General features: G+C 42.1%; 1 protein-coding gene across 3 annotated transcripts in view; it reads left to right on the forward strand.

Moving 5' to 3' along the window:
- The first annotated feature begins 12,782 nt into the window (after positions 1-12,782).
- The window catches only part of PTPN12 (protein tyrosine phosphatase, non-receptor type 12), a 70,446-nt gene continuing 66,764 nt past the window's right edge, over positions 12,783-16,464 (forward strand). The window contains exon 1 of one of the 3 annotated variants that reach the window (XM_027639817.1): positions 12,783-12,964. In XM_027639817.1, coding sequence (XP_027495618.1) covers positions 12,866-12,964 — 99 coding nt within the window. In that variant the 5' untranslated portion in view covers positions 12,783-12,865. The remainder of the gene's footprint in view (positions 12,965-16,464) is intronic. The other 2 variants (XM_027639816.1, XM_027639815.1) reach the window with 2 other exon arrangements.

Below are 16,464 nucleotides of genomic sequence, written 5' to 3' on the forward strand. Positions count from 1 at the left end.
TCACTTGATATCTTCCAGATTTTGGAAAGAAAGAAACTGTTATTACCTGCTCACCCTGTTCAGGCCACTCCTGATTTTATTGATCTCTAGTACATGTTTTCTTAGTGCTTTTCACAGCAAAAAAAATTAATCTATTTTACTGTTCTTCATCCTGTAACCACTCCATATCTTTAACCATACTTGCTGCGCTTATCTGTATCTTTTAAAGGACCTCTATATCTGTATTTAGAGGGACATGTTAACTATGAACATTACTGAAGATGTGGATGTGTTTATGTATTTATACAACAGCAAAAGGATATTTTATATTCTTGATTCTCTTTGTATTCTTGATTCCTTTTGTAGTGATTTCTAGAAATGTTTGCCTTCATTTTACATTCCTCTACAGTGAATCTTTGTTGCCAAGTCATTACATGGGGGGGGGTTCTTATGTGAGTCTGCAATCTACCATAGTCTACATCAGTGACTAATTCAGTGCCATCAGCAAACATTTTCATCCCTTCTTGACACTGTTTTCTGACTGCTTGTGATCTGTATTGAGCAATGCAGACTTCAGCGCAAAGCCATGTGGGACTCCATGTGTGATCTCTTTCTGCTGTGAGAGGCAAGGAATACTTTATCTCCTTTCTTTGTATCTTCTGAGCATTTCTTCATGTCTGATTAGCTTCCTCAAGAGCCTCGGGGAAGGCAACTTTTTGAGCGCCTTCTGGAAATTCAGACAGATGGTATCAAACAGATCTGTGCTGCCAACATGTTTTGACTCTGTCAGAGGTAGATTAGCGAAGCACAACTTCCCTTTACATGTTGACTCTGCTTCACTGTACCATATTTACCCTGATGTCTATGAATTCTGTTGTTTATTATAGTTTCTTCTGTTTGAACCAGTACAGGTTATTAGTTCAGAGTACTGAAGATCTGCCCTAGAGTCCTGATTAAAAACTAGTATCAGGATAATGAGCACTAAGTTTATCAATGGCTTCTCTGAGCAGTCTTTAAGGGATGCATTTTAAATGGATACACAGTTAGGCAGCAGGAGGTAACTCCAAGATGCTGTGCCCATGCTATGGCATGGGCTGAGAATTGCTGCTGGAGTCACTGTGCTTGAGAAGCCTCTTAATAAAAATAAAAATCTTGCTGAGTGCTTTCTCTCCTGTGTGGATCTCCATTTCTATGAGCAATATAGAAGACAATCATTCATGTTTCATTTAGAATTAAAAAAAGGAAAAACAAAAAAACAACTGGGGCAGCATGTAGATTTGCACTTAACTAGAGATCAGGCTTTTCAGGAATGGCAAATTTTGCTGTGCATATTAAAACACTGTTTATTTGGTTATACCAGTTTTACAATATGTGACTTGATCTTACTGGATTTGTATAATGCAAGTAAAGGCTAATATTAAAAGCAGATGAGTACAGCTAACTTTGTGAGCACTCTGCTTTATGGACTTGAGAGTAGTTTGGCTTTCTCTATTTTTGTATTTAGTATTCAAAGCATTCAGCCACGGTATTACCTACTCGTTGACTGTGCCAGATAGATTACGGAAAAAAAAGTAAGTTCTTTACTATGTTACAGGCTCTTGGGTTCTTGGCTCTTTGGGAGAAAAATAATGTAATCCAAAAAGTTGCTAATGGATTCTGGAGGTATTTCCAGTAAGACAGCCTGTATGTATATATAGCAGATTTGATCTATTAAATGTTTGTCAATTATGTATCTTGTTCTGGGAGACTTCCTGGCCACTTATTCAGCAGATACATCCTTCCAACACACTGACACCATATTGATTTGTAAAAAATACCAACAATCCAGGGAGTGTGTCTTTCCCAGAGCACGTGCCGTAATTTCAAAATACATTAATGGAACAGATTTGCCTCTTACTATTTTTGTACATTGCCTGCGATTAATGCTATCATGAATTGGAAATACTCAAGTGTGTTCTCCATTGTGCACACTTTCAATGTGCTTGATGCTGTCTATAATGAAAGGCACAGCTTTATCTTTGATGCTCTGCCCACACACATACGCCATCGTTTCCTTGATATTAATAATTTACATCCAGTTAAATTCTTTGACACAAGCACTTTGAGAATACTTAGTATATGCTATAATACCTAATGGTGATTTTTATCTTGCTTATTTAGTGTGTGAAATTACATCGATAGAGAAGGAAAAGCCATTCTCCATTTGTAAACACAACGTCCCTAGAGAACACTGTCCAGGGACTTTGTATTTACAACCATCCAGATGGTAGTGAGTATGAATTTTGCATTTTGATTGAGATGGTTAATATTGATGTGAAAACAACAAAAAAAACCCATGTTTGCAGAAGATTGCCTACTGACTATGCATCTGGCAATGTAGCAGGTACATCATTTATTCCACATACAGAGAACATGTTGCTCTTAAAAAGAAGTAACCAAATATAATGGTATCTGACTCTAATCAAGTAGAGTTTCTTCTGTGATGAATGGAAATTGAGGCTTGCCAGAAGTCTAAATTGGTAGAACAATCAGTAATGAAAAAGCAGTGAGCTGTTTCAAAGTTAAATAATTAACCAGCAAACACATGTACAATCAATACTGCAACCAAGTTATGTAATGCTGAGGTCCTAGAACTTTCAAAAGTGCATGCTAGAAAATGACAGTCAAATACATGTGCAAAATAGTTTTATGACTCATTTATTGGAGTAATTACTGCATTTTTGTAAATAAGAACTAAATAAAAGAAGGAAAAAAGATAATTTTAAAAAAGCTTGATGCTAATTTTCTTCAATGAGTGATGCTGAAATGTAACAGCTGCATTGTATTCTACTCTCATTCTTTGTGCAGATTTCCTTTTATCACAACTGAATAATTTTTGTCTTCCTCTTTCTATTTTAGTTCATAAATTTACAGATTTTACCATCCACTTTAGTTTGCTATGAAACTAAGAAGCCCAAAGTCTGTACTAGGAAAATAGAACAGTTTTAACTACTGGACTTTGCATGCTAGTACTTTTTGATTTTCTGGATTCGTTTGTTTTGCAAGTGAACTTTCTCAGAATTCACTCGTCATGAGCACAGGATCATTCAATGGTACTATTCATCACCTTCATTAATGATCAAATATAAGAATATACTAATGAACATTTTTGGGGCAGAAGGCTAAATTATGTCAAGAAGGAAGACAGACAATGCTTGGGGACATGAGGACTAGGGACAGGGTGGAAGTTAGAGTGAACTCCACTGCAGTGGAGTTCCACTACAGGCCTTTGTATCAGGATTTGCATTTACACCTTCTCTTCAGCTTCTAGATGGTGTAAAAATCCTTTCCCTTCAGAGCTTGCACATGAATGAGAACATGCACCACCTCTACTGTATTGTGATTTCTCTTTCTAATGGCAGTCACCTAAATTCTACCTCTGCCATCTAGGATGTTTTTTTGTGAGTCTCTAGGTCAGAACTGTGGCTCCTGAACCAAGACGTTTGGCTTGTGGCCAAGTCTGTGTGGGCTTTTCTCCTTCCACAGCCTCCAAGTTTCTTGGGAAGCTCTACATTAAAGGGGAGAAAATACTGGGCACCTTACTTATTTACTTAACCAACATTTCCAGAGGGCCTGAGGTGCCAATACTGAATCATATGGAGTGTTTTCTCAAGAAAGAGCCCTCCTTGAAGGCTGGATCAGTCAGCTTACTTTGTTTCTAGGTCCTATTCCTGTGTCACGAAGTCTGTGCAATGTCAAAGTCTTGATTAGCTGCTAATGGATTGTGCTATGAATGGTTTGGGTTGGAAGGGACCTTAAAGACTATCTAGTTCCAAGCCCCCTGCCATGGACAGGGACACCTTTCAGTAGACCAGATTGCTCAAAGCTTCATCCAATGCGGCCTTGAACACCTCCAGCTGTGGATCCACAACTTCTCTGGGTAACCTGTTCCAGTGCCTCACCACCCTCACAGCAAAGAACTTCCTCCTATTATCTAACCTAAACCTACTCTCTTTCAGTTTGAATCCATTCCCCTTTGTCCTGTCATTACGCGCCCTTGTAAAAAGTCTCTCTCCATCTTTGTTGTAGGCTCCCTGTAGGTACTGGAAGGCTGCAATTAGGTAATCCTGAAGCCTTCTCTTTTCCAGGCCGAACAATCCCCATCCTCTCAGCCTTTCCTTGTAAGAGAGGTGCTCCATGCCTTGGGGATCCTCCTCTGGACTTCCTGTAACAGGTCCATGTTTCCCGTGCTGAGGACTCCAAAGCTGGATGCAGTACTCCAGGTGGAAATAATGACGGCTACCATTTAGGGTACCTTTGACTATTCCTTGCTGCTGTTCTCAGGCAGCAAGCATAGCTCTGGGAAGTGACATGCTGCTCTGCTCTTGCTCACCAGTGTGAAATTCTAAACAAAAGCTTCATCCTGGATTTCCTTCCTTTCCCTCAGAATTTCATCTACTCAATGTCTTGTAGCTCTCATTCCCAAGCAGATCTTCATTAGCAAGCAGATCCAGAGGTTAGGGAACTTTTTCAATAATCTGGGACTTGGCACATATCTAATCTTCCCTATCCAAGAAAGATTGATTCAGCTTAAAGAATTAATTTGATTCTCCAGATATGAAGAAGACCACGTTAGAAATTATTAGAAGTTTATGGCATAAGAGTAGCGCAAATGCATAGCTTTGCTAGTAAAGGAAAGATAGTTGTGATGGAGAGTATTTTGCACTGGAAAAAATACCTTTGAAAAACTGAGGTTTGAAAATAAGAAACCCTCCCCAGAGTTATAGCACAGAGGTTTTGGAACAGTCTTCTTGTGTGGTCAGTGGAGGCAAATAATGTGATTTATTTGGAGATGAATCTTGACAGTGTTATTAATCGGATTATATTCAGATTTACATGTGATGGCAGAAGCTTGGACTTGGTGACTTTTACTACTCTTTTCCAGTTCTTACCCTATATTCACCTATTCTTAAAGCTGGGGAAGAGTTGGGCCTAATTTCAGCAGTCAGAGAATTCATAAGGAACTTCAGACTGCACAGGAACTCCCAGGTGAACTCCACACGATGGTCTTGAACAGCAATAACATTAGATAATGCTCTTACAGAAAAAAACCAGCTTCTTCTCCTCAGTCTGTAGAGGCTGCTTGAGAACTCCTTATTCTTCTTGGAATGGGATGCCTCATTAGTTCTAGATTTCACAGTCTGCATTTATTTATTCTTATGATTATGTTGTCTTCTAGCTTAAGTAGAACTTCTTTCTCCTTGATTTTTTGAATCCCTTGATATACTTATAGATCACACACATTCCTTTTCAGCTGTCATCTCCAAGTCCTTATTAGTCTCTGGAAAGAGAGACTTGCTGTTCTTTTCACACTAGTAGCAACTCTGGATTTCAATCTCATCTCATCTGTGACTGCAATCTCATTACAGACATATTGATAGAGCAACAGTAACACTCATTTTATGTGAATTTTTTATCAGGTCTTGAAAAATTAGAGTTGAAAAATGAGTTTGCAGAGAGAATTGGCTTTCCTACCTCTATTCAACCTGTTTATTTTTAGCTGAATATTACTGAATATGGAAGCAGTCCAGTTTACATCCTGGTTTGATTTCCTGTTTACATGAGCCAGTCTGGTGTCACCATCGTATTTCTGGAACCAGTGCAGACCACTCTGGAAGCTTGTGTGCAGCCTTCCTTCCACCTCCAAAGAGAGCTGCCCTACACAATAGAACTATTGTTGTGCTGCTCTCTGATAATGAAATATGAATATTGTTGGGCACAGTATATACTGGGCTTATGTCACTTTGTCAAATACGCCCACCAAATCTCTCACAAAAATGTGGGGAGAAAACTCTCCTTAGAGAGTAAAGTCACAACTGTACCCATATTTGTTTGGAGTTAATATAAAAACAGATCTGGTCATATATAGGGTGGCTCCCTATAGTACAATTTTCATGGGCTTGAGGGGAAGGGCTGTCTTTAGTTTTCCTTTTTTTTTTTTTCCTTTTTTCTTTTTTTTTTCCCCTTCCCATCTGGTTTTGTTTCCCAAACTATAAAGCTCATTATTTCCCTTAAGAGACTATTAAAAATAATTTTTTTGAATCTACAAAATAGTCAGGAATCTGAACTGGCTATTATGACTACTAATGGTCGTAACAGCCGGCATTTCACAGGAGGGACCCTTAGGAAGCTCAGTTTCACCAGCGTATCTAATGCATTAGTAGCAGCAGTCTCTGTCTTGTTGATATTATTTTAATAGGATTTTCAGAATAAAATGGAATAGTATGCACATCCAGAGAATGCTTGTGCTATGTAAAAGAGCAGCGTTAAATAATTTTTGCTCAGATTTTGTCTAGTAATTTTTAGTTTTATTTTCATTAAAGTGCATTTTAGAGAAGTGGAAATACTTCAGTTTGTATTGATGAATATAAAACTAGAGACAAATATTAGTCTGAGATTTGTTTAAGGATGATACAAATATTGCTACACTAATGGATAAGAACCTTGAAATAGAATTGGTAACAAACACATTAATTCTTTTATTCTTGAGGCTGATTCACAATAACTAAACACAATAAATGAAGCTCATTCAGTTTTTACACATCTTTCAGATTCACTGATGCAAGATTTTGTACTAAAATTTTATTTTTTTTTCTGAAGGACACTGCAAAGTCAATCTTTATTCAATTACCTGTTTCAGAATCACATTTTGAATGAGTGCCTCCCATTAGAACATCCAGATTCTTCCCTGGTGTCAAAACACACCAGTTTTATTTAATGATGCTTTTTCCGGTATTTGCAGGCAAAGATGTGAGAGCACAAACACCTACCATGCCCTGTGCACAGGCTTACCTTCTGCTGCTGGTATTTCCATTTCAGATGTGCTGTGGCTGTGCCTGGGGAATACCCTCAACGAAGGCTTTGTCACGAGGAGGCAAATGAGGTTCCCCCAGAGCAGCCCACCATGGGGCTGCAGCTGGGCAGCAGCAACCCAGACCCGTGTCACGTCGTGTCAGATGCACGGCGTGGTCACAAGACAGAAATATTCCTGCTTCAGAAATTGTGTGTCCAATTTTAATAAGGTCAAAAGATACAGATGGAAAATGGCTCCTGATTTTTCTGGTCCAACAGCACGAAGCAGGTATTCTGCTACATTAATAGTGACATGTATAAATAACCCTCATCAGGCCTCTCTGTGATTTACAATGAGGTTGTTGAAAACCAACTATCGAAAAGGGACACAGTAATTTATCTGAAACCCACAGGCTATTTATTTTAATACTGTTAAAAACTTGAAGAAAATATTAATTGTATTCTGAAACACTATTTTTTTTCACATTCACAAAAATCAAAGTACCTCAATCAGCAATCCTTAATTAAATGAAATTTAAGAAAAAAATGAGCAGAAAAATTTTAAGTCTGGACAGTGTTTCACAGTTGCTTTCTTTTTAGAACTGGTCATGGTGGAGGATTATGCTGATGATCATGATGCGCACACTTATTTTTGTTTCAGTTGCATGTTAGCCATACCTAAAAAACCACTTTAAACCTCAGTGCTGTTACAGTAAGTACAGCAGCAAGAACAGTTTCTTCTATGTATGGAAACTGTTTTGGTATGGAGGGTTGTGTATGTATGTCACAGTTAGAGAGGAATCCAAATTATGCACTGATCTTGAAATTCAGTAATTCTGACCTAAAATATTTATTGGCTGCATAAGAAATGTCATGTTTAAAGGTTTTTAGTAATATCATGCAATGAATCTCAGAAGATGGTAAGTAAATAAATAAAAACTAAGCAAGCCAGGTAAAATTAAATTGTAGTAGTAGCATTTTCAGCGGTAATTACAGGAGTCTGTCATTGCCTAACTGAGAGTAATAGAGGTAAATGTCAAGAAATCCAGCAGTCACATGGCACTTAATGAATATGAATGGAACATATTATACAGACACTGATCAGGTCTTTATGACTCATTTAAAATGAGATTAGTTTCAGGTTTAAATCAGAAATTCAATTTATTTGTTGCATACAAAGGCTACTATGTATCTTCCTCAGATCTACTGTCCACAATGTCTTTTGTTTTCAAAATCAGTATTTTGAGACTCCATGAGGATTGTTGTCTGGTAGTTTGTTACTTATAATCTAAGTGGTCAAACTGTAACTGAGGATCAGCCAGAAAACTTGATACATTATTTTTATCCTCTTCAGAAACAAAAGTGACTAAATACCAAAATGTTTTGAGGATAAGACTATACTAAAAGTAGGTGATCCTGCTATCTCTGAATGTTTCATTTAACTATTTTCAACCAGCATGAAGCACATTGACATTTTGACATCTGTGGAAAGACACATTGCATTTCAGTTTGTCAGATCAAAGACAAATGTTTCACTTGGACTTAGTTTTTATGTGTACCCTTGAGCTGTTCAGCAGCTTCCTGGCATTTATACTCTGCCGAGTTCCTCGCCCAAGTTGTGCTGTCTTCAATGGTAAAGACATTTCTGCATCTGTAAGTGTAACAGTGCATTGTTTTTGTCAGAAAGCAGAAAAACATTGGCAAAATTGTTTCCTGTGGAAAATGTAACTTTCACAGAAACAGCATTTTCCATTGAAACACCACATTTTTAGAAAACTTCCAGCCAACTGCACTTAGAATATATTTCAGGAGTGTTATTTTAAAATCTATGAAAGCTAACATCTATTTTTTTATCCTAAATGATCTTGATTATGAAAATGTTTCAGACTCTCAGTATGAATAAAACTAATTGAGGTTTCATGTGTAAGATATATTGATAATAAATTAATTATAATTGCAGTATTCATTATTAATTACACAACAACATAATGTTATAGTGCATTATAGTTATTTTGCATTACTCCAAATGAAAGTGAAAATCTATGAATCTACAGATTATTGCAAAGGGGAGAAGACACTGGTGACAAAGTGAGCTATCATTGCAACATTGTCATGCCAAATTACAATGAACACACAAAATCCTTTTGCTGAACAAAGGAGAAATTAAAACCATAGGAGATGATGCCCTTACTCAGAGCTGCAGGGTTCTTTCAGCCTTCCCTTCCAAACTGGTTCTTTGATTTCTTTCTGAAATACACTTTTGGGTAGATATGCACTGGATTTTGAACACAGCTCCAAGCCACAGAGGCACTGAAGTCAAACAGCTTTGAGGTGAGCCTGTGCTCCATCTCAGTCCTGAGGGAAACCTCTGAGGGTTGGTAAACTTGGATGTTTGGTACTCCCATCCATCGACTGGGCAGAACCACGGTACGCATGCTGGGAAACACATTCACCAGTTTACACGTTTACCTTGTGGCAACATGAGAAGCCACCTTTGAACAGAAAAAAGCTGTCTGTCCACCTTCCCTGCAGCAGCTGGGATAGTGCATGGCAAGGCAAAATGGGATTACAGCAGAGAAGTTACTTGCTTTTCTTCAAGGGCCAGACTTGTATGGATTGTTAAGACACAACCACAATTTTCTTCTACAGATTTGGGTTGCAACTTCCTGTTCTATCTATAGGGTGAGTAATTCACCCCGTGTCTCTGTTTTTCCGCCTCTCTCCTACGGCTACACAAATACACACTCATGCACACATGCCACATTGGTCAGATGTCTGAGTTCCATCCAGGCAGTTTGAGCCTCAGATCAAAAGTCTTGGTTAAAATGCTATTTTTGCTGCTGAAGGTTTAGGTGTCTGTGTTCATAGCACAGAGATGAGAGCCTCGTGCAGCATTTGCAGGCCTGCAGGAGATAAAACTGGTGCTGTTGGGTTTGTGCTCAGGACTGTCTGGCAGCTCTCGCAGGTACGTGCATGTGCAAACAATGCCAGGCACAGTCCTCCACCCCGCTATTTCTTTGTTTTGGCTAGTGACACATGCCTAGTTTGGGGGCTTTTTTTTTCTTCTGGGACTATATAACCTTCTTATCAGTTAACCCAAATGAAAGGTTGCTGTTAAACTTGCTGGTCTACAGCAGTTTATTACAACAGATCATGAACAAGGCCAGGCTGACAACTGGGTCTTTTCCATGTCAGGCAATAACGACATCAGATTCAAATGCAATAAATCATGATCTTTCCTCTCCTCCTCTGTAACTCAGTTGAGTGAATAAACGAAGAAAACCATACAACATTCAAGACTTCATTAACTGTTTGCTTAGTCCTAAGTATCACTTTTCTAAAGTTACCTGCCATCTGACACTGGGAGCAGTTTTGTCAGGACAGCTACTGAGCAAACAGCAACCTTCCTAAAGCTGATGGAAATCAAGAAAGGTGACATGGAAAGACTATCTGATGATCCAAGCCCCAGATGTCCTTGGTGATCTCTGAGCCCTCCCTCTCTCTCTCTCCTGCATTTCTCTTTAACGCTGCTTTTTGGTATTGTAGAAAAGGAGGCTTGGAGAAGGAAAAGGGGAGAGGGATTAAAGCAAGAAAAGCAGGCATCTCTGTGGGTCTTCAAGGCTGACTGATCAGCTTATTATGGAGGCTGGTGTGAAGGACATGGAAAGGAGACTGGGCTTTGACAGCTGTGGTGCTTGTGTGGAGAGCTCAGGCTTCAGTAAACCTCAGCACAGAACTGATGCCCTTTTCCAGTTCCTTAATGTGTCCTTTTATCTGCTGTAAGTTAGGGTCCATGAACATCAACTGCTAAAAAACCCAACCCTCTTACACGATGCTGAAGTCAGTCTGCAGCAAGTCATGTGAAAATGCTCAATTTTCCAACCTGCCCCTCTGCCAGAGATGACTCTGTCTGTAGCAGATGCAGGAGAAGGAAATGCGTGTCCATGCACCTGCAGCTACAGTTCAGGGTCCCATGTCATAGCTCAAAACATGCCTCCACTCAGAAGACAGTGAGCTGATGGGCACTGAATTGGGCTGAGGGTGGTAATGTGCCGTTGTGCTAATTCTGATGTGGGAGTGGTAACCTTTGGCCGTCATCTAAACCAGTGATATCTTACAGCAACACAGAAAGACCAAGCTTTTTGTAGGTTTCTTTTCGTAACACAGTCAAATCAATTGAATGATCCGAGAAGAAAACACAACGACTTTCTGTGGGCTTATATTGCCGCTGAGTCGATTCCCTGAGCCCGTTCGATGTACTGTCCAACAAGAGGTTGTGTTGGTGCGACTGCAAGAGCAACACACTCCAGCAGGTGGGAATGAGCATTCGAGAATGAGTATTTGGGAAGAGTGCCTTAACCAGGTTATGCTTCTTAGCATGGACCTTTATCATGTCAGTGTGACAAAGTCTTATTGGATCAACTGCATCACTCATGGCTGTGTAGTTCTTCCCCAACAAAACTATACTTTAAAATAGACTTCACTTAGTATATTTACTAACCTATAGGGCTATAAATACACACACCTCTAAAATTGCTTTGCATTGCTGGAATGGAAGTTACAAATGTCCTCAGGACACCAAACATGAAGATGTTCAACTTTTCTACACAAATAAAGAACAAAATCATGTCATGTCATGACTGGGCTTCGCGAACGAAGATTTAGGAAGGCTCTACCCACATTTGTTACAGGCACGTTGGTGACTTATGAGGCCAATTCAAGACAGACATGTCCGATTGCAAAAGGCACAACAAAAAGACTCCTTAGATGGTATATTCTGCAAAACACGGTTCTTTCTGCGTTGCCTTTTCTCCTCGAGAGTGATCCTGCGTGTGTTCTCAAAGGAGACAGCAGCATTATAGATGGTATAGCACATTGCCAAATCATCCAGCACCACGTAAGGGAGAAATTTTAAACGATGTTCTGGCAGGAAGGCCCATGGTGTATCTATACCTGTATCTATACTTATATATACACACCTATATATATAAGTACATATATAGAACTACATATACTTATATATACATACAGATTATATATATTTACATACACACAGAAATAATTATAATTAATAAATAATATACATGTACATATCTATAAGTACTTAATATATACATATGCATATTTATATCTACATCTATACTTAACAGACATACAAACACACATGCGGGGAGCGGTCCCCGGTCAAGTCTCCGTGTCCGTCCCCTGCCCCGTCCCGTCCCGCCATCTTCCCGCTGTCCCGCGTTCACCGCCTCGGGCACCGCCCCCGCAGGGACCCCCGGGCACTTCCAGCGGCTCCGGGCTTCCCACACCGGGTGGGAACCCTCCTGCTCCAGCCGTTCCAGTGGGACGCTGCGTGAGCCCCCAGCCCCGCAGCGCTGGGACGCGGTCCTGTCGCGACTACACGTCCCGACATGCCGCTGCAGAGCACCCACCACCGCCCATTGTGCTCCGGACAGAGGGCACCGCACTCCGCTCCGCTCAGCCTCCCCCCCGCCCGGCTAGTGGTCCCTTCCAGCACTCCATGAGGCGCTCTTCGGGCGGTCCCATCAGCGGGAAGCGAGAGGGGGCGACGGACCGGGGCGAGGCGCGGAGCGCACCGGGCGTTCCCCCGCGGCCGGGCCGGGCAGTGATTGGTCAGCGTGGCCGCCAGTCGGGGGCAGTGGCGGCCGGGGGAGCCAATGGGCGCGCGGCAGGGGCGGGGCGCTGGCGCGGCGGGGCGGGGTCAGGGCCGCGGGCGGGGCTCGCGCCGCGCGTGCGCAGGGGGCGGAGGAGGGAGCGTGTCGTGTCCGTGTCGGCGGCGGCTCCGGGGAGGGTCGGGCGGAGGGAGGGCAGGGCAGGGCAGGATGGAGCGGGCGGCCGGGCGGCCGTGAGCGGGCCGGGAGCGCAACCAGCAGGCCGCGGGCAGGCCTGGGCGGGGGACAGGCGAGGCAGGGCAGGGCAAGGCAAGGAAGGCAGCCGGGTGACGGGTCGTGCGGCGGAGGGGGCTCCGGGCGGAGAGGGAGCGGGCGGGCGGCCGGGGCTCCCCGCTCCGCAGGGCGGCCGGCGGGGCAGGATGAGCCAAGAGGAGATCCTGAGGAAATTCATTAAGCGCGTCCAGGCCATGAAGGACACGGACCACAATGGGGAGGACAACTTCGCCAGCGACTTCATGGTGAGGGGCGGCGGCGCGGGTGGTGCGGGCGCGGCTCCGGCGTCCCCCGGGACGGGGAGGGCGACCCGCGGAACCCTCCCCATCCCCCGGCGGGCCAGGGGGTGCCGGGCTGGGCGAGCATCGCTCCCCCGGGGGTGACCTGCTATTGTGTGCCCGGGGCTCGGCCGGCTCCTTGTGCCCCCCAGCGCTGCTGGGCTCGGCGGGGGGAGGAAGGGAGGGAGTGTGTCCGCCTGGATTCGCCCTCCTTCCTGTCCCCCCCTCCCATGGGAGGTTTGTCACCGCGGCCCTGGCCCTTCCCCGCGCCCGGGGAGGTGGTGGGTGACCGGCTCTTGCCAAATTAACCGGGAGGCTCCTCGCCCCCCCGCCCCGCTCCTCCTCTGAGCACATAAAGGAGACAGAGCTGGCTCGGGGGGGGGAGAAGGGGGGGCTACGAGAGCGCTTCCTCGCCCTTGCAGCCCCTTTTCTCTGCAGGGCTGCCGTACCTAATGTCAACTGGGGATAATCGAGCGCTCCTTCTCTCCTTTCCCCTTTATCTACCCCTCTAACTGCCTGCTTGAGATTTCTCTTCTTTCCGAGGAGATGTGTTAAATGTATTGATAGTCCCTGGAGGAATATTCATCTTTCCTTCCCTAACATCTCCCTTCGCTCCCATCCCCCATCGCAACCCTGCCTGTATCCCTCGTCCTTTCTTCCTTCCAGATCAGTTCACCGTCAGCCTTTGGTTAACGTGTGCGCTCGGGGAAAAATTCTGTTGGAGAATTAGCGCTTTTCCTGGTTTATTTTGGCTGTTTAATCGGGCTTTTAAAATATCTCGGGAGATTTATCTTTTGAATAGATAGTCTGAGCTGCGAACAATAATTTTGGTTGGGCAGATGTCGCTGGCACTTTTCAATATCGTTTAAATACTTAATATCAAAATGCAGTTTGACCCACAGGAGAGCCGAAGGAGAGTGGGGCAGTGCCCTTCGTATTCGTGTGTCTTTGTAGCTTATTTTATTATCCCTCTCTCTTTAGGATTAAAACCACATCCTTAGCTCTTTAAGCAGCCAGTCTGTGCTAGTGGTCTGGGAACAAAAAAAAAAAAAATTCTCAATGTAAATGTCGCATCAGGGATTGTCTGAAATGTGGGGAGGAGGCCGCGGATGTTGCGCAAGGCAAGGCGGAGGGGCGTTGGGAGCGCTGGCAGGTCCAGGGGTGGAAGAGGAAGTGGAGTGGACTTTGGGAAGTAACGAGTTCATCCAGGGTGGGGAGGGAACCCGTGGGAAATCGGCCACGCTCTTTGGGCAGGATTTTGCAAATACTGAAAGTATGCTGCTGAAACATCTGAGCGTGTGGGAAAGGAAGAGGGAAATATGTACAATGAAGGACAGCGTTGGAGTGATAGGACCCTTCTAAGTCTTCACATGAGGGCTTAAAGGTTACATACTCTGACAGAAGCATTTAATTAAGTGATAGTTTTAGTAATATAATTGCTCTTTAACACAAATTGACTTCTTACCGTGTACTGATGGGTCTGTCTTCTTCGTGTTAATTACATGTACTTTACGGAAAGGGTGGCCTAGACTAGTGCAAAATGCGGGACATTTTTAATAACCTTTATATTTAATACTCTGTAGTAGATTTCCTAACCCACTTCTACCATTTCACATCTGATAAATATCCTAATGTTTTAACATTGTTATAGTCAAATGGTATACAATACCATCTTTTTTGTCATCTTTTCTTTGAAGTAGTGGCACCTCTGCATGGTAAAATAGCTTTTGTTTCAATTTCTCTATTTGACAGTATGTTGTTTCTGTAGCTTTCAACTGTATAGGCAGTGAGTTTTCCCGTTGCTTTCCTGCAGCAGCAAGGAAAGAGAATGCTGCTAAAAGTAGGAAAATAGGAACTAATGGGCAAGGTGTTTCAGGAGAAACACTGAAACATTGTTAAATGTTTCAGAGATAATTGTGTTCAAAATTTCTTTTGTCCTCTTAACACTTTGTATTTGAGACTTTTATATTTGATTTTTGTATTGTAAATTAAAGGGAAAGCAGGAAACTAAGATGCTGATCTTCAACCTTAATATTCACCTTTATATAGTAAAGCAGACATAGATTAGTGTGGTGGCAAGAATAATAATTGCTGATTTTTTTTTTTTTTTCACTATGAACATATTGGGGTATTTTGTTTTGGGGGTGTGTGTTTTGAGGTGTGTTTGGTTGTCTTAACAGAACCATGTTTATGTGCTCTTTAAAATGATCGAAAGGGGAGAATAAAGGAGCTGAAGGGGATATAAGTTTCAGTATTCTGTTTTCTTTAGAGAATTAGTAGATTATTTTTGGAGTGGGAAGGGAGGAAGTTGTATTTTCTCATTTAAGTGCAGGATGTACTGTTGCTGCTAAGCACTGGGAAGTTTGTGGAATAGGAATTGCTGTTACTCATCGCTTCATTTCCAAGTCAAAATGGAATCTGAAATACAGATGGTAGAGGGGGAGAATGCAAATGAAAATGATTCTTTATTTTTTTATTTTTTTTTTTTTGCTTTTGAATTTGTTGAGTAATAGGCTTAAAGAATTGTATATAGGCCTGAGTGAATGAACTGAAAGTACTTGATGGGTGCCAGGGGTTGCTGGAGGAGAGTGTAGAGAAGCTAGAGGTGTACACAGGTAGGCTGATAAGCCTGGCTGATTGCTATTGAAAGTCCAGAGTGTAGATGACTAAGACTACTATTTAATAATGCCACTGACATACCTGGAAACAACTTCCGCTTGGAAGGTGGAAAATCGATTATTACCCACTCCCCACTCTGATTATGAGATAAATTCTGTAATCTGGGCACCAATGGCAAGTTCGTTACTGGAAATCTAATATATTTAATTTACTTGCACTAGGAAGTAAGCAGGACTTACTAGTAGATCACTTCAGTACTTTGGGTGTGCACAGTTAGGATTAAATGAAGTGGGTAGTCTGAAAACAGGACGGGCACGTCTGTGTGCCTTGCCAGTAATCAGAGTAATCAGGTATATGTGGATACGGGGACAAGTGGGCTTTTTGCTAAAATAATATAGAATAGGATTTTGCTACTGTGGTTGCAGTACATCCAGGTACTTTTTCCTTGACTTCTGCTGGCACTGCTTATGCTTAAGTTTGAGTGTTGATGTATTTTTCAAGTTTTGTTTCCATTAGCTATATTTCAGCTAGATGCTGTTAATTTGTATGTGGGGGGCGCACACCAACACATTACTTCATTGTGTGTGGCAATAGTCATCCAGGCCATTCATAAAGCTTCTTTGACATGGACTAAATCTGGATGGAGCAATGTGACTGAATAGTCATTTCAGTAAACCTGAACTTCAGAGGCTTCTGGAATTTTGTGAAATACTGTTCATTAAATGTTATGTGAAAATACAATTTTACATGAACAACCATTCAACTTAAATGTTCAGTGTTTTTGTCCCCTTCTGAGGAAATGAGTGCTGTTTCTGTTGTTTCAAAGATACCACTCTGAATTTTCATAG

This window comes from Corapipo altera, unplaced genomic scaffold, assembly GCF_003945725.1.
Source record: "Corapipo altera isolate COAL_440 unplaced genomic scaffold, ASM394572v1 1b, whole genome shotgun sequence".
NCBI classification, from domain to species: Eukaryota; Metazoa; Chordata; class Aves; order Passeriformes; family Pipridae; genus Corapipo; species Corapipo altera.